This window comes from Pelmatolapia mariae, linkage group LG10_11 (genome assembly GCF_036321145.2).
Source record: "Pelmatolapia mariae isolate MD_Pm_ZW linkage group LG10_11, Pm_UMD_F_2, whole genome shotgun sequence".
NCBI classification, from domain to species: Eukaryota; Metazoa; Chordata; class Actinopteri; order Cichliformes; family Cichlidae; genus Pelmatolapia; species Pelmatolapia mariae.
The window spans coordinates 71180035-71198764 of record NC_086236.1 but is presented as its reverse complement, the minus strand read 5'-3'; the positions used below and the strand labels follow the sequence as shown (position 1 = coordinate 71198764).

Sequence of the window (18730 nt, the reverse complement as noted above, 5' to 3'; positions counted from 1 at the left end):
GCGGCCTGACAGGCTGTCAATTCCAGGCAGGGGATGATTGTAGAAGATGACACGCATTACCTTGAGGTGACACCACATTCCACCAAAGGCCTGAGTTCAGTAACTTGTCTTGAGCTAACAATAACTTTGAACAGCTTTGCAGCACAGCGCTTAACGCTTGCTTTGGCTCTGTGATATCCGCTTGGCATTGCTGCTTTTGTCCTACACGTAATCTGAACAAAACTCAAATGAATCTTTCAGATGAATGAAACCTTGTGTTGAGTCAGACTCCCTCCAGTTATTTTTCTTGTCTTATCTCCTTCACAGGCGTGAGAGGTGATTTTTGGCCATCGTCAGGGTTGAGGGCAGGACAGGAAGACCTTTACAGTGACAACTCAAAAATAGACGCCCACCCACGTACAGTGCACGCAAACTGACTGTAAAGCATGTGTCACCCTGAGAACAAGCAGAAACTCCATTTTGTACTTTTTTGTGTAAAAGTTCAATGTGAAACTCCGAGAACAAAAATACATGAATTATAATTCAAAGTACATCTAATTTACAAATTAGCAATGAAATACTTCTATTTAAATACACAAACACATTTTTGTCTTAAAGTGTATTTTGTTGATAAGCTTCTCTTAGCTTAGTCCTGGGATTTGTCCATTATAGTAGTTTGTTTTTTTAATATCACTACCTGCATAATCATAAGGAGAAATTTTAAAAAACACCACAATAACTGATATTCAACATTAGGTCAGCGTTTTGTTTTGTTTTTATTTAGCCACTCAAATGATCAGATTTGTTCACACATACTGCCCTCTAGTGTTGAAACGGCAACACTGCCATCATCTCCCTAAACACCAGCAGCATCTCATGAGTTAGTTTTATGTCCACAGTATTTAGACAATAACTTCTTCTCTTCTGTAACTGAACTGCAGACTTTCAGGTTTAATTAAAGAGCTTTAACAAAAGTATTGAACCAACTATTTTAGAATTGCAGACAGTTTTACACACAGGCCCCAATTTTCAGAGGCTAAAATGTACATATGTTTGAAACACTTGGTTGCGTTTAATACTTGGACGAACAACCTTTCTGCATTCAGTTTTGCATTTAATAACTGAAAACATGTTCTGATGGGCAGAGATCCCATATTTGCCTTAAGTAATTCTTGGTTTGCTTTTGCAGTTTGCTTCATTATACAGTTGCACAGTGAAGCTCTATCCAACTGGTTTTGCAGCATTTTGCTGAATCTGAGCAGGGAGTATAGCCCCAAACACTTCACAGTTCATCCTGCCAGAACTGCTTGACCTGAGAAGCACCTGATATGGCTACAGTTTGCTTGAAGGTGCACAGACAACCCTGACTTTACCCCATCTCTTACTGGGGTTTCAGATGTTGAGCCTTCCAATACAAAGAAAATATGCCTTTTTGTGCCCACTTTGTAGTATACTACTCTGGAAAACTGTAACTTAATGGTTGAGCAAACACAGAGGACCTGTTTCTTCAAACTTAGTAGTAAGAAACACTAAACTGCACTCAAGTATTATCCCCAACACTCAGGGGTAATTTCACATGCAGTACAATACTAAAATGTTAATAAATATTCTACCTACTCGCATAACTTCATTCAAACTTTTAATTATCAAGTCTCACAAATGGTACTGTAATATCACTTTTTATTGTCACGCACAGAAATGCAAGCATTGCTTTATTCTAAGAGGTGACTAAGTAAATGCAAGTATATAGGCAAACAGGGGCTTTCCTGAAATTTAGATTTCTACTGACTCTAAAAATCACTAAACGCTATGAGCACAAATCAAACAAAAATAAAACCATACAGTAGCTTACAGAAGAAGAGTGCATCCCTGTATTGTATTCATGAAGCACCTGGATGATAAAAACACCTGTGACCATCTGTGTGCAGTTTTATAACAACAGAACCATTCAAACCAAATTTTGTATTATTAATGAATTAAAGAAAAGATTTAGATATGAGACCACAACAAAATGATCTCCAAATAAAAGAGGAAATGCTGCTCTTTATACTTGTCAAGTATTTTCCTGTAGTCTTCACATTTCAGTCCCTCAGCATGAGTGAAACTACTTCACAGTCCAACACTTCATTCTCGCCCAGCCTTTAACTTCTCCTCCACTGTGTGATCACCTTTCGAACCTCCCATGCAGGGCGGACTCTTAGCCACGGTAGGGTTACTTTGCCACTGCTCAGGAGTCTTTGCTTGGATCGCCAGTGCATGAACACAGCTACTTAACTCCTCCTTCAAAGCTTCATTAACCAGACGGTGACGCTGAATCAGTGGCAGGCCCTCAAATTTGGAGCTGACAACAAGGACACGGAAATGGGATTCCGAACCGGGGGGCACAGCGTGCATGTGACTTTCATTGTGGACTTCTAAGTGGTCTGGCTTCAGCGCGTCGGTCAGTTTGGTTGTGATAGCCCTTTGAACGGGCCGGCTGGGGTCTGGGTCCATATGTGGTCTGAAGTGGGCAAAGGGACGGGTTAAAGCAGGATGGGAAGATACGGGCCGAGCACAGCGGAGGACACTGGGAAGCATCAAGCTGTAGCAGTCGACCAACTAGGAAGGTATAAAAACGTGTGACATGTTAGGTAATGTGACATACTTGTGTTCAGGACAACATCTGGAGAATCAAGTAAAGACATGTTCAGGGGTTCACCTGGGGGTGAAAAAGCTGTTTTAGTCGATGTCCATTACACCATAAAAGCAATAAACAGATATCTTCTTCTGTTGAGGCACAAATTATCTCTCAGAAAAAGAATTACGTTATTGTGTCATTATCATGTCTGGGTTAGGATGCTTTTGATTCACCATATAACAGGAAAATATCTGTTAGCTTGGTGAGGAGGCTCTTATTTAGCCACTGTGATGCCGTGAGAGCAGTTTCAGCGCCAAAACCGACTTCATGCAGTCAGTCATTCATGCATGGATTAAAATGACACATGCGCATTTAATTTTTAAAGACTTCATTACCCTGGCATCTTAATGAAGACCTCACAGCTCTCCCATTATCGCCTTTACACAAGTACATCGACCAATAACAGCGTATCCAAGTGTACCTAATTAACTGTCCGCTGAATGGATGTATTTTACAACCTCCAGTATCAGAAAAGCGGAAAAGATATGTAAGTGTTTGTAATCTGATGTAAAACCAGCCGAAAGGACGGTTGTGTAACTGTTTGCTTGGTGGCATGAAGTCGTTGCTTGCTAGCTTGAGATTTCCAGCTTTCATAATAAAAACTACGGAGAGAAGGAAGCGAACATTTTCACACAAGACACGCACACTCTGTCTTTAATATTATAAGTATATAATAATTGACAAGAGAATAATTAACCAAAGTAAATTTGGCTACTAACCTTCCAGCAAAGTATGGTCAGTGCTGCTGCTGTCGATCTCGTTGTTCTTCTTGGCTTTAGATGTTGACAACCAGCGTGTTACTGCCACCTGCTGGGCTGGAGTAAATACACAACACCCCCAAATGCAAATCTGCGGCAGGAGATGGGTTCCTGTTTCACGAAGGTTTTCTACACACAGCAAACTACTTCATTTTATATTTCATCCCTAGACTCGACGAAGAATTCCTGTCTCTCTTAAAAAAGAAAAATGTTGTCATTCCATAATTAATAAGACTTTTCAATAAAATACCTAAAATTACCTTCTGCCTACCATTGATTTCATATTTCTAAAATAAATACGCTTTTACCAATGTTTTTCTGTATACTGGATAAGGGTCTATCATTTCCCCCTTCTCCCCCCTCTGCTGTCACATTGTCGCCATTTTCTTCTTCTTTGAATGGTATTATTCCCTTTATTTCCAATTTTATTTCTTCTGCTTCTTCTTGAGTTTGAGCATACTGGATGCAGTATATTCTTGCCATTTATTGTTTGCACATCCACTCCATTTTTAATGCATTTATACTTATACTTTGTTACGAACTTGCACGCTCATGTGTTTTGTTTTGTGCAGGTGATGTATCTTTTTATGTTAATTCAGCTGTGCCAGGGCCCTGCTCCGATTGGTGCGTGGATACACCGCCCCGACGTGACTGGTTCCAGCTGGAGGACCCGCCCATTAAAAGGAGGCTGGAGCGCTACGGCGGGAGAGGTCCTTTCTCCTCATGACCCAGCAGTGTACCTGTGGCAGCAGCTGGCTGCAATGCTGTTTGAACGTTGTGGAAGTGGAGTGGGTAGGGGTGAGCTGCCGTTTCTTTTGATCACCAGTTTTCTCCTGTTTTGAATTAGTTAAGGAGGTCAGACTCTGTCTTTATTTTTGGACTTTGTTTTGGTAAGGTCAGGGGTGCGGGATTTGTGTAGATTTGTTTTTGTTTATTATTTTGGCCTTGGCTCACCCTGAAGTGTTGACACTCCCGTTTCGTTGTTCCTCTTTCTTTTTCACTTTGTAAATAAATCACACTATAAAGAACGGATTTGTTTCCTGTGGCTGCTTGGGTCTTGGGGGGGAAGCGAGTGCCTCACTCGTGTTATTGCCTGGCCCTACACGGGTCGTAACAACTTTATTAAACAGCCCACAGTCATGTAGATGTTCCATAAGTTTCTGTAGTCAAATTTGTCCAAGTTAAGCATGGTGTGAAGAGTAACATCAGGGCTCCAGCTGCCAGGCATTTTTAAAAAGCACTCTGAGGAGAGTCATTTTTACGATTGAGTCTCTCTGAGCCATCTCACTCACACTTATTATCAGGATTTTGCCAGTCAGATAAACCCACCTCTAAGCCCATATTAACAAAGTCTTAGCCTATCTTGGATAAATAAGTCTTCTTGTGCGGGGAAAAAGCCGTTTCTGGCTGTATTCTTCATCTTTGGATTTCTTGTATGCTGGCAAACATATAAACAAACATACAAGAAATCAAACTAGTGCCCCACTGCACATGCATTGGACACCAGGTGGTTCAAGGAGTATGATGATTATGTGAATCATCTAAACCTAAGTAAATGTGTAGGGTTGCTTAAGCGACCTGTGTAACCAACCATGTTGTCCATCACCTTCATCAAAACACCAAATAAGAGAATATCTTCTGGAATGCTCTTTCCCTCAAATAACACATCACCCTGCATTATGTTTTCCTGTTTCGGGCAGTGCATCTGACTGAGTACACCCTTGCTAATGCAGATTTGCACCCTGTTTTGCCCTACCTTAATTCTTTGTGGCACAGGTTCAACAATGTGTGGAAACATTCCTCCAAGATTCAGATTTATATTGACCTGACAGTATCACACAGTTGCTGCAGAGTTGTCACTGTCTTCATCCATGATTTGAATCTCCTGTCCTACCACATGGAACAGGGTGAATCAATGCTTTTATATTGTTTACTCTAAATTCTGACACACATTGGAGGAAATATAAGGCGAAATCATCAGTCCATACTGCCATCCGAAATGTTGCAGTAGAAAGTGAGACTCATCAGACCAAGCAATGTTTTGGGGTTGTTTTTTTTTTTTTTTCAATATAGTCTCAGGTTCCTGGTCTTAGCTGGTTTGGCAGGAATGAAACCCAGTGTCGTCTTCTGCTGCTGCTGTAGCACATCTGCTTCCAGGTACGATGTATTGTGTGTTTAGAGATGCTCTTCTGCATAGTTTGCTTTTAACAAGTGGTAATCTGAGTTATTCTGCCCTTCTTATCACCTCACAGCATTCCGGCCATTCCTGTCTGACCTCTGGACATTTTCACCCAAAGAACTGCTGCTCACTGGGTATTTTTCTCTTCTTTTGACCTTTGTCTGTAAATCCTAGAGATGGCTGTGACGGGGAAAATCCCAGTAGACAATCAGTTTCTGAGATACTCAGACCAGCCTGTCTGAGAACCAACAGCCGTATTAAGTAAGTGTCACTTACCTTTCTTCCCCATTCTGATGTTGAGCCTGAAATTCAGCAGGTCATCTTGTCTACATACTTTCAGTCGCTGCCATCTGATTGGTCTATTAGATATTTGTGGCAATGAGCGAATGAACAGTAGTACCTACGGCGAGTGAATATCCCATTATACTTAATGGTAATATAAAAAACAAAAATAATTCTTTTAATTTGTTTATTCATCATGATTCTTTGTTATCCATTGTGATTCCAAAGGGTCACAGAAAAGTGTAAACCCAAAAATCAACAATGAGAAAATATAAGAAAAAAAATCTCACACACCTTTAAACAGAAATGATGCCGCCATATTTACTCTAATTATGATTTATAACCAGTATTTAACATTGATGTATTTACTTGTGTTTCATTCTCATTTACAAAATACATAAAATCAAAGACAACATACAGCATTGTTCATTTACACTGCTTTTTTTTTTTTTTTACAGCTTTTTGTTTTTTAATATTTATGATACCACAGTTTCTAAACTTACAATCAACTACAGTTTCTACAGCACAGTACAGTGACAAGGGTGATAAATTCTTCCTTACATTTAATTAATGGCAATGCAATTTTATTGACAAAAGCGTCAAGACTTAGGGTTGCTTCAGAGAGTACACACAAATGTCAGCTGTTTATTTCTGTGTCATTATTGAGCCAACAACCAGCATTTCCGTGGACAAGGCCAGCGTATAGCTAATGTGCTCCGATTCCCAACAACTTCAAAGGAGAGAATAAAAGACAAATATCCAAACACTTATTGCTTTGATAACTTTTTGCACTCACAATTGACTGTTGCTCAGGCCACACGTTATAGAAAAAACCCTGTAACATAAGCTAGGATATGTATCTACAAGAGACAATCTTGACATGGACAGAGCCTGAACTGAGTCACTGAGACATGTTAGCGTCTTGACAGTGTACCATGCTAAACAAATACAGCGATTATCTTGACATCCTTGCTCTTAATTTCATGGGTGATACAGGACGATATACAGAGAATAGAACTGCTAACGCTTGGCATTTATATTTGTGCTGTGAATGTGCGTTTGTGTATCAGTGTGCTCTTAAGGGAGGATCTGGCTAATTTTATTTTCAGGCTCGCTGGCCGTTTGGGCTTCTGAAGATGTTATTTGTTGCAGATTTCCAACAAGAACATCTGAACCCTTAAAGTCAGATTTGTTGAGTCGTGAAAAGACGAGAAAGTCCAGATGTTCTTGTTTCATGTGACGGGTGGCAAAGACTGACTGCAACATTGGTTTGAAAGGCTTATCTTATTAGTTACATTAGTTATTTTTATTTACATATCTTCATATGTATAACAGAGAATTAATGGTATCATATGTAAACTCAGGGCATAGGAAATATTTGGCAATAATTAATGAGAGGTGGTCTCATGGCACACTCATAGATGACGGGTCCGATGTCAGATTTGGATCAGAGTGAGACGGGAAAATGTATAAAGGGCAGGTCACTTTCCTGGTGGAGGGGGGGTTTGCATGAGCACCTCATGTTCACAATTACAAAATTGTAATTTGGTAGATTTTGGTCATTGTGCTCTTGCTAAACCTTGTCTTTCTCTTCACTTTCTAGCAAGGCCGCATCCAGATGTGTCTAGAAGGAATCGAGGGATTCTCCACTGTGCCTTTATGACAGTGTTCACTTAGTGCAATGGTTTGTCTGTTGTTTTCGACTGTCTCGAGTCTACGTATGGCTGCTATCCTAAAAAAATGGCAGTCTGGAGAAAAGGATTGTATTTTTGTTAATCTGGCATGTCGATGATTGTTTTTCTTAAATATTGCAAATGTGAACACATCATAATCATTTTGCGGATCAGGGGAATGTGACAATATTTTTCACCAACACTCTGTGCTGTTATATGTGTGGAATTTATGACAGTCAGCCCTTGGCAGTGAGTTCTCTATGATGAATTTCATGTTATATCTGGATACCTTTCAACCATACAGCAGACTTAAACACAATGTCCAAAATTCACACTCTCATCAGCATAACAATCCCCTTGAAATGCAGTAAGTCCTGTAACAGGCCTAAAGAACATACAAGCCCCAAAATAAGAACAATTAAGATGAATAACTCTCGTGCGATCACATTTCCTTTACTTTGCCTGAAGTTCTTTACAACAGCTCAAATATTTACTCTCCGACTGTTGAACTGTATTTTTTCTTGTTTCAAGAGCAAAAGACAGATTAAGGGACAGTTTTTTTGTTCTCTGACTTAAAGTGCTATTGTTCCACCTTGCTTTGGTGTAAGCTGTGGAAAGCATTGTTCCCTTTCCTGAATCTAAGAGAATCAGATGACACTTGCGTTGGCGTGCACCAAGTGCCCAAAAATCAACAATAGCATCTTTCCAGAAATCATGACCTAGTTACTCAATATTTTCAGGTGGCAGCACAGTGGCTCAGTGGTTAGTGTTTCTGCCTCACACCTGTAGGCTCTCAAACCTACAGAGGACTGTGCTGGAACCCTGGGTGTGTCCAAGTTAAAGCTGCTGACTGTGGTCCACGACAGGCTTACAAATGAGATGTTGCAATATTTTCCTGTTTCTTTTGTTTGGTTTTGTTTTTCTATTGAACTACACCAGCCAATGGTATTACTCTGCATCGCTCTTCATTTACACATGGCAAGAAGCTCATGATGTGCAAATGACAGAGTGACGGGATGTAAATACTGCTGCCATGTTAGCTCACTGCAAACTTGTTTTGGTTGGGAGGTGGAGACAATGGAGAGAAAATTATTTATGTGTAACATTATTCAAATTGAGGTTTGTGGAGTTTTGGTTTTTTGGGGGGGCCAAAAAACCATGCAAATCTGATTTGGTTTGAACTGTCCTTTAATCATGTCAGGTACTGTATGTTATCGTGCCGTGTTAGTTATCTACTGTATATTAGATAGGTACTCCACATCCATCCACAAATCAAAGTTGCATTTGTGAAATGGTAGAAGACAAAATAAATAAATAAATAAAAATATTCAATATTGCACAGAGGTTCAATATTGCACCAAGAAGCACACTCACATTAATGAAAACATTCAGCTCAAACAGATAAAGGTATTTAGGTCAGCTTACACATCTAACACAATCTATGGCTGCATCTAAAACATTAGCTTGTGGGATAACATTTAAAAAACTTTCTATTATCTTCTTCTTTTTTTTCATGTGTAATAACCAGATTAAATCTGTGGCATGTGCTTTAAGATCAATTCAGAAATATTGGATCCCTACATCAGAATAAAAGCACTGTGCTGTCTTTTATGGATAAAAAATATCAAAATACAACTTAATTCAGAGTAATTGATGGGCAGATGTAACATGTGCTGCTTACATGTTGTACTCTCAGTTTTCATAATGTTACATACATACGTTGTGACATGCAGAACACCCTCCAAAGCATACAAGAGACAAACATACTGTAAGTCTGGGAGAGTACTAAAAAGGCATTTCTCACAAAGGGATATACAGAGTGGCTGGAAACGATGATTGAGTGTGAGATTCTAAACATTTTCTTCAAGCCAGGAAAATGTTAGGAGCACTCACACTGGCAAGTGGTTGTGCTTTACATGTACATTTCAACAAATATCTTCACCTTTGTGATTTAAATGGGTTTCATGGTAGAATGTAGTTTTCCCTTTTAGTGGGAAATGTGTATGTATGATCTTATGGCTGCTTGGAGGTGAGCGGTGTTTCACTATAGCAATGCAATAAAGGGAGAGAGGAGCTCAATGGAGCTCCTTATCGCAACAGTAACAAAAGCAAACCTGGAATGTTCTATAATCTAAAAAAATGGCAGTTAGTCTGTACACCAACACAAGACCTCAGGAGATAAAGAATGACGACAGATCTTTGTTAAGGAGGAAGCCAAGAGAGGAGTGTCTTGGTTTTACCTCGCAAAGTCAAAAATGCTTCAAATCAAGGCAGAAAATGTTGCATTTTTGAGTCAGTGTCCAACAATGGTAAAGCACTCAAGACTGGAAAGGTGAGTTGGATTTGCTCGGAAGAATGATGGTGACTACAGAGAATTCTGCAACAATGGCTAGTGGTCATTTCTATGAGTCTATTTGCATGGCTCATCATCAAGAGTCCCCATCCCTGACCTCCAACCCCAGAGGGATGTATTTACAGTGTGGGAGACAAACTCTAATAACTAAATATCTCATTAACTATGTTTCTGGTGTTTTCATCTTTTCCAATTTAGAGTAACAATGAGGCACAGGCAGCAGATTTTACTTTCGATTTTTCTTTTTTACAGCTCTTTGTGGAATGGAGTTGTACCAATCAACTAATTACTAATATTTACCTGCATTACAATTTACTCTTGTAGATGGGGAGAGGTTAGAGTGCAGGATTTGGAGGGCTCTTGAGCTATTCGTTCACAGTGTGGCAAAAACTCTTCTGCCCTCTGGAAAGTTGTTGGTGCCACATTATTGCAGCACCTGGCCCCGCGTCTCAGGTAGTTTGAGGGCAAGAAAACTGCCTGCTGCCAGTGCACCTGAGGCAAACAGGATGGGTACAGCCTTGGTTATGCCAACGAACGAAGTGAAGATGCTTATGCCTAACACCGCCGCTAATTTACAGAGGGCGTTGAGGAAGCCAAATGCTGTGGTTCTGAGAAAAGAAAGATAAGAAGCACAGAGTCACTTTGGTGCCTGAGCATGTTTAAAGTAAACCAACAGAGAAAACAGGTACTTGATATTACCACAGGGTGGTGCTAGAGCTCCTAAAAATCAACAGCGTTTGGCACGCTTCTAAAGATCGTGCTCCTCTTTTATGAGTCTGACAACACAGGCGCTCTTACTTTATATTACTTTCAATATATATATATATATATTATACTACAAGTTATACATATAAAGTGGAACCCAGAGAAGCTCCTTTTAAAACCATTATTTGGAATCAAGAAAACCCAGAATCCCACAATGTCATCCAACCCTGCAAGCCAACCAATCATAAAGGGGCATCTGTTATGATATAATTTAACACGTCACAGCCTTTATGGTGTCAGGGAGATTTCTGGGCTTGCCTGGATTACCTACCTCTTGTCAGAGGGATAGAGCTCGACGGTCAGCACATCCAGGGAATTCCAGGAGGCAATGCTAATTCCTCCAAACAGGCAGAGCAGGGCAATCATAGCTGATTCGCTGTTGCCGAAAGAAAGGAAGAAACAGCTGATGCAAGATATCACGCTGGAGCCCGCTGTGGATAAAGAGGGGGAAAGAATGATGTCAGAAGAATTGATGGAATTCCTGCATAACTCAGCTGAAAATGACTGAGGATCAAATCATTTTGCACCTTTGCACATAAATCTCTATTCCACAGAACACTTATTAAACAGATAAAATAAAATAAAATGATCTCTCTTTATCTCCCTCTATATTTCTTTTTCTTATCTAAATCTATAGCTATAATTTCTCATTCTGACCAATAGGATACGTTTCCAGACCAAACAAAATTATTCCATCTATATTGCTTTTGGATGAGTTGCCCTTTTGGCAGTATTGATAATATCTGTCTTGAATGGAACTAGATGGCATCCAGAAATCTTATCATGAGCAGGTTAATGTAGGAACTACATAAATGTAGATAAAACTAGACATAATAAGGTTTGTGGATTTCTTTTTTTCACAATCTGGACTGTGCTGCTTGTTGGCTCTTTTAGCACCACACGGCAAAAGAAGTAATCTTCCACAGGAAAGTTGTCTTTTCATGCCCTCAGGCAGCAGCTGATAAAAGTTCTTTAAAACAAGTGATTTACAGTGCAGAGGGAGTTATATTTAAACGTGTGCTGTATTTATATTTAAAAATGAATTGGATAAAAGCAGGCCTAACTTCCGATTCAAGCACCGCTGAGTAACATGGCCCATACCAAGCATCCTCAACCGTCCAATCTTGTCCATGAGCAGCGCAGAGACGATGTTGCCTGGCAACACAGCCAAGGTACCCAGGAAACTGACAAAGTAGACCATGTAGGCATTATTTTCATCGCTTATGTCACTGAGCAGGCAGCCCTCTTTGTTGTGCAGGAAAGTGCTGTTGATGAGCTTACAGTTGATCAACCTGTACTTGAAAAGATCTGTGAGGAGAAAGGAGGGATAAGGAGCGATGTTCAGGATAGCAGGAGAGGAGACAGAAAGAGTGAGAGGTTCAAAGAACTGGTCAGTAAACTGCTGTCAGGTGAACAAAGCAAGACACTTTATTAACACGTCTGTCAATGAATAATAGTAAGAGGACAACATTTGCAAGATCAAATATTACTCTTGGACCACAGAGGGGTCACTGAAAATCTTTCGATTATCTCAATCTGGAGGTTGAAAACATAAAAACACACAAATGTGTGATGTAAAGTAAAGAAAGAATATCCAAGACTGCAGGATTATGAAGAATGAGTCAGGCTGTTACTATGTTACCTGCTTTATCCAAAGAGCCTTATTCAAAGCAGGCAGATTTAAAGCTACAACAGCATCAGAAAATTCACACAAGTTGTATTCACTAAGCAGCATGAAAAAAGCTGCTTTGTTGCTGAATTTACAAAATAAAGAACACAAGATTACAATGAGCAGGTCCTGTCAAAATTAAGCTCTCTAGTAATGAACCTATAGGACGAGCAGCAATTCCAAAATATTTCCCAGAAGGGAAAATCATTCTTGGGGTGTGCTAACGCATCTATCATTCACTCCCAAGTGGAGAATAATGGAAGCAACTGAAGGATGAATGTGAGGAAATGAAAAGGAGAGAGAAAATTAAACTGCAATAGCTCAAATCCACAGTCTGGGGTGTTTTGCTACCCTGGAGCTGGACACATGCAGCCATACTGAAGCATGACACTGAGCCCAAATAAACCTAGAAGAAGACAACTGAGAGCTGATTGTTATGGACTTTTCTCCATTTAATGTCAACCCCACTTAACTTTTATGGGCACAGTCAAACACTGTGAAAGTTAAACATTCATGAAACTCATGCTGGAGCCTTTAAATGTGAAACAACTACTGGAAGTGTTAGGTTAAACAATTAACAACTTAATATTATGCAAGCAGCAAAGTAGAGAGGAAGATGATGAATGCGACAGGGCAGGAGGGGAGATGTTTCATCAACAAAACTATTATTTCTACCAAAGAAGCATAATTGAGGGCAGATTGATTTGTTGCCTTTGTGTTTTTTATATATATTTTTTGATTTTATTTTATTTTTTTTGAGTTTATGGTAAAGATAGATGAATTTCATTTTAGAATTCATGATCCCTTACCATTATTTGTTACTTTCCAACCTAATTTAGAAAGAATAACCAGATTTAATTTAGTTATAGTGGAATTAAATTAGTGCAGCTGAATTAAGTTTCAGCATAATTAATATCAATTCTAATCAGTCCCTTGACTCTAATTAGGATAGTTGGAAACAAATTGTTCTAGTCTAATTAACATTGTTAAAACCAAAATAAGACAATAAGACAGGAGGAGCAGTTGTTTCTCAAGCAAAATTCAATATTGGCCTAGGGATAAAAACTTCTTGCTCACTTGCTTGTGTTAACTGTACTCAACTCTTTCATTTGTGGGAATAAACTTTCTCATAGCCACAGACTGTCAGACTCGCAGGTGGCTTCTTCTATTTTGTCATACTCAGTTTCAGAACTCGGACACTCCAAAACTGGAGAACCAGAAGCAGTTAAAGAAAGTTTATGCTTGTCAGGCAGCGAATCATTACTGTGCATATCAGAGGTAATTCATGAGTCTGCAGAACAAGCACGACTTGGAGGAATCTTTAAATTTGCATTCACAAAATCATTCCTGTCAAATGAAGAGGTGACGTCTTCTCTTGGGCTGTGCTGAGCTTCAGGATTCAGGTATAAAAATGCGTCTCTACAGCCATCTGTTACACACAGTGGAGGTTCTGTCATAGTTAGGGGCTGTATTTCATCCACTGGTGTTGGGGATCTTGTTGAAACTGGTCTAATTCGAGGCTCAAGAGTTGGCAGTTCGTCTTGTAATTGGAAGGTTGCCAGTTCGAGCCCCAGCTCTGACAGTCTCGGTCGTTGTGTCCTTGGGCAAGACACTTCACCCGTTGCCTACTGGTGGTGGTCAGAGGGCCCGGTGGCGCCAGTGTCCGGCAGCCTCGCCTCTGTCAGTGCGCCCCAGGGCAGCTGTGGCTACAATGTAGCTTGCCATCACCAGTGTGTGAATGTGTGTGTGAATGGGTGGATGACTGAATGTAGTGTAAAGCACTTTGTGGTCCATAGGGACTAAGTAAAGCGCTATACAAATACAGGCCATTTACCATTTAATTATGAATGCACAAAAGTTGATCACTACTACAAAAGTAAGAAGCCTGGCTCTTGCAGCTCTATGATTCTAAAGTAGCTGTATGTCCTTTAATCTAAGCAAGAGCAGACACAAGCATGTGTCATAAAACATAGCTAGGTTTGCTGAGCCTCGTAAGCTGCATCAAACAAGACTGGGCAACTGAATTTTCATGCTTATTTAAGCTGAGGTGAACATTAAAAAAATGGGTTTTTACTCAGGATCAGATGATTTTTTTTTATTACCAGATCAGTGGTGCCTTTTCCAATTCTTCATTCTGTATTTAGAGGTAACTCAAAGAAAATTCTGTTGCGTATCCAAATTTTGGTGATAGGCAACGTACATTGAACATGACATGCGAGACAAACGCAAATGGAGAATGTAAGATGAATATGAAACATCTGGGTGCAAAAGAACTGGAATTGTATTAGATGTTTTTTAAAATATAAAGATGTTAATAATCTCTCACATTTTGATGATATTTATGCTAAGCTTCATTCAGATTGACTCACCCATTAAGCAGAAGATACGGTACATGCAGCCATATGTTACAATTATTATTGTAAAAAGATTTCCTGATATGTCAGACCTTAGAAAATGAAAGTGTGCAAAGTTGAGCCTTTTTTAAACCTGTAGATCTGTACAGTCAAAGACTAAGATGAGGTACAGCTCAGCTGCATTTTTCATGTGTTATTTCCTCGTCGTCCTGCAGTGTAAAAAATAAGGTGCACCATGACAACTAGCACTAAAGTCTCAAGTTCTGCATAGAAAACCCAAAGAGACCTTAAGCCTTAATAAGCAACCAAGTTTCTAATTTCCATTATAACAAGGAACTCCTGGCCAGCAGTGATAGCACAGCTGAGTGATTACTTGACTTGTGTAAAGACTGCAAATAACCAACAAAGCGAGACCAGGGCGGTGTTTGCATGTGTGGACACAGCTGCTGAATCTGAAACTGTCCTTTCTCAGTGTACAGTGTGTGATATAGATTTCCACATGTGGTATCATTTGTCTTTTTCAGTGAGGAAAGAATAACATTAATATAACGATCCCCCGGTGTGTAAGGGGAATTTGCAGCTCCAGAATACTCAGTTCAGTATAGATCCAGTCATTCTGTGGAGGTGAATAAGGAAGCAATTTAGCAGTCTGACAAACAGAGCCAAACTGCTCAGAGATTGTGCGCGGAACTCACCGTTAACTATGTATTTACTAGACAGTAGCAACAAACTGTCACTTTTCAACAGAAAACACAGGAGTGAAACTGAGCCAGTAGCACTACTTGCAAGGAAGTTATTTATAAAGAGATCTCTGAAAGGTCTATAAATAGCAAAGAAAGAACAGGGGCACAGAGCAAAAGCAACAGCAACATTACATTTTTACCATAAATGTCCATATATAATTTATTCTGCATTTTTTTTCAGGGCCTGCTGAAACACACATAAAAGCTTCTAATTTAAAGGTTTTACTTATACAACACCATATTTTCCTGGAAACACCTGCGAGTGTTTGTATGTGTGTTCCCTACCAGTGTTGTAGAAAAGGGTGGCAATGAAGGTGCAGTTCTTGAAGAAGGTGTTGGTGGAGGTGATGTCCTCAAAGTAACACTCCTCAAAGAGTGAGTCCTCAAAAACCATAGACTTCATTTTCAGGTTCATAAACCTGCAAGCAATCACATGGAGGAACAGAGGAATTAAAGAAATGGAGGCATGGAGAAAATGAACAGGTGTAGCACGGAGGTGGAGAGTAGACAGAGACAAAGGAAGATGCAAAGAGACAGAGAAACAAGTGATTTATCACAAGAGTGTCAGATATTGCATTAGCATAATGCTGCAAATTTTTAACATCTGAAATCACATGCAGAGTTCAGGCTGAAAAGGCAAGGTCAAAGGAAACATCAAAGACAGGCTAGTTAAACATGAAAAAGTCCCCAGGGCTTTCATGCAATCAAACCAGTGTTTAGAATAAAACATTTCGAAGCCTCATTTATATTTGCATCTCATTTGTTGCCGTCCACCACAAGCTAGTTCTGTCTGAATGAATTCATTCATTAAGCGTTGGACCAAAAGGCATCTGACTGACATGAAGCTTAATTCCAAAGGATTCGCTGTCATTCAAAACGCAAACACTAATGAGGAGTAAAAGAAAACTCACTTGTCATTAAAGTACTCTCCTTGACGGTGAACCTGGTTTTCCAGGGTGAAGTTAAAGGTGACGTGTTCTACCTTCTCCTTGACAAAAACCTTGGTGCGCGAGGAGTACTCCTGCTTCTGCAGGTACTTGATCATGTCGGGGAACCACACCGTCAAACCATAGTAGCTGGAAGACAAAGAAAAATTCCCTCACAGAAAAGATCAATTTACCTCTAAGAGACCTGAAAAGGGGAAAAAAAGAGACATTTTCAAAAGTGGTATAAATAAAGGTATGAGAGAGTTCTCAACAGGTAAGATGGTAATCAGAGCCAGTGACGCTGTAAAGTTGCACATAAGTGTCATTTCTTTTTTACCATCTACATAATATGCATTTGCAAGCCATTTGTTCAGCGCTCTGTTGGAGAGAGCTAGAGGTAATCACATTAAGCCTTGGATTAAGCCTTTAATTAAACATAATGTTGTGTACTTTTGCTCAGGAACAATAGAAGATAACGTCCAGGGAAAAAAATCTTTTTAAACTTTATTTTGGGCCACAGTCACCAAACTTTTTTGATTTTTAGATTTGATTAGTGACTGGCTTCTAGAAGGATGTTGGAAGACGAGTGTTACTGAGTAAATTAATATTTCAGTGCACTATGGCTTTATGGATTTATATTCGTTATTAGTTATATACATAATATATTGGCACTAAATAAAATAAATGTTAGACAAAGCCAAGTAATGTTATGTTTTGCTTTAGCAAACTACTGTATCAAACTGAACCTGTTTACCAGGCTTAGTAAAGGTTCATTGGTGAAAATTAATTGTCTTACATGCACTTGAATGTTAAAATAAATTCACATCAATTTATTATTTATTATTATAGATTGCAGCATATGATTCCATTATTTTAAATAAGGCATAATATTTTATTGTTCCTTCCACAACGTGGTAAGTGGAGCCTGAGGACAATCACATTTTTGGGATATGTGTTAAAGATTATTTAATACATGAATATTTTTGTGAAATAGGGCAAGCTGTGCTTTGGTATAGTGGCCATGCTGCAATGGCATCACAGCCGCATGATTCTTCAGATGTAACGATGACTGTGGAGCAACAGTAACATGATGTTATAGGTACACCAAGATGGCCATGAGAGAGACACCATGAATCTCTCTTTGGTCCCTGCAGAAAGCAGTGCTGTCATCCTGGAAGAGATCCCATCAGGATAGAAATGTTTCATCACAGAATAAATTTGATCGCCCAAGACTTTGTTTGTATTGATTTGTAGTGATCATGCCAACAAAACAGCATAACCCTGTGGGAGGGGTCATGGGTTCAGGGTGAATCTCTATTTGATTCTGCTTTTTCATTCTCAACTACAAAAAGCGCCATTTGAGTGATTCAGCAGCACTGCTGACACTAAATGACATGAAAGTGATAGCATCCATTCGCAGATCCTGCTTCAAGCCCCTTTTTGTTTTATACTCACTGATAAATTCCTGCTTTCACCAACTATTATAATTATGAACCTGCCATGGCCAGCTAGACCAGGAGATAATGTTGGCCTTTACATTTAAATCACCAACAGCCAACTGACTCCCGATAAACAAACACAAAGCCGCTGTGATCAACAGCCATCTGCTCTTTTTAGTTTAGACAAATAAACAGATTTCACTATGCAACACAGAAAATCCTGCATTAGTGCGCCGTTAATACACCTGATCCTACCTGAAGGACATAGAGAACCACACAGCCATCATCATGTAGGTGGTGCGCCGGTACTCGGGAGAGAAAATGGTCTGGAAATTACTCCAAACCTGAAGAAACACACATAAACACAGACAGACACAAGAGATGTGCAAAGAGAAAGTAATAAATGTAAAGTACATTCACCTAAAAAGTCAATAGACTTCAGACATTTCTGAAAACAGGGTTCTTTTCACCAACTGTGAGAAATAAAAAGCATCTCCCAGAATCACTTTCCAGTTTTAGTGTAAACAAAGATCGAAAAGGGAGAACACAAACACACAGAGTCACTAAACACACAATAAGATCTGACAAGATAAATAGAGCCTTGGTGAGATTTTTAATATATCTTCTTTTTACTTACAATTCCTTCAGATCATGACCAGGTCCATTTTAAAAAGTGAAACCAACTCAAAGCCTGTCAGTGGAGTTCTGATCGTCACAAAAAACAAGATGCAGCCATTTGATTTTGTGGCTCTTGGCTTCTCAGACACAACCTTCACTCATCACACCTAGTTTCAAAAGATCGAAGCAACGATGGCAAAAAATGTTCCATTTGAGCCTTCAGACCAGGACAACACAAACCACTGAGAGACTAGATCCATCTTTAATACACAGTCTATGTTTCCACAGATGTAGGACTAAAGCAACAAAAAGTGT

General features: G+C 39.5%; 2 protein-coding genes across 2 annotated transcripts in view; both read right to left on the bottom strand.

Moving 5' to 3' along the window:
• Positions 1 to 736: 736 nt before the first annotated feature.
• bola1 (bolA family member 1) lies at positions 737 to 3436 on the bottom strand. Its single transcript, XM_063486595.1, has 2 exons — positions 3376 to 3436; positions 737 to 2577 (listed from the first exon to the last, which is right to left on the bottom strand). Exon 2 carries the CDS (start codon positions 2554 to 2556, stop codon positions 2104 to 2106), a length of 453 nt encoding a protein of 150 aa, XP_063342665.1. The 5' UTR covers positions 2557 to 2577; positions 3376 to 3436; the 3' UTR covers positions 737 to 2103.
• A 2854-nt stretch (positions 3437 to 6290) lies between these two features.
• sv2a (synaptic vesicle glycoprotein 2A) overlaps positions 6291 to 18730 on the bottom strand; it is a 50217-nt gene continuing 37777 nt past the window's right edge. Inside the window, exons 8-13 of the mRNA XM_063485286.1 lie at positions 18053 to 18141; positions 16344 to 16508; positions 15718 to 15851; positions 11768 to 11974; positions 10938 to 11097; positions 6291 to 10509 (exon numbers count right to left, since the gene is read on the bottom strand). Coding sequence (XP_063341356.1) covers positions 10326 to 10509; positions 10938 to 11097; positions 11768 to 11974; positions 15718 to 15851; positions 16344 to 16508; positions 18053 to 18141 — 939 coding nt within the window. The 3' untranslated portion in view covers positions 6291 to 10325. The remainder of the gene's footprint in view (positions 10510 to 10937; positions 11098 to 11767; positions 11975 to 15717; positions 15852 to 16343; positions 16509 to 18052; positions 18142 to 18730) is intronic.

Bases quoted from the DNA above. Each gene is read 5' to 3' on its own strand.
- bola1 (XM_063486595.1), bottom strand. From the start codon at position 2,556: ATGCTTCCCAGTGTCCTCCGCTGTGCTCGGCCCGTATCTTCCCATCCT.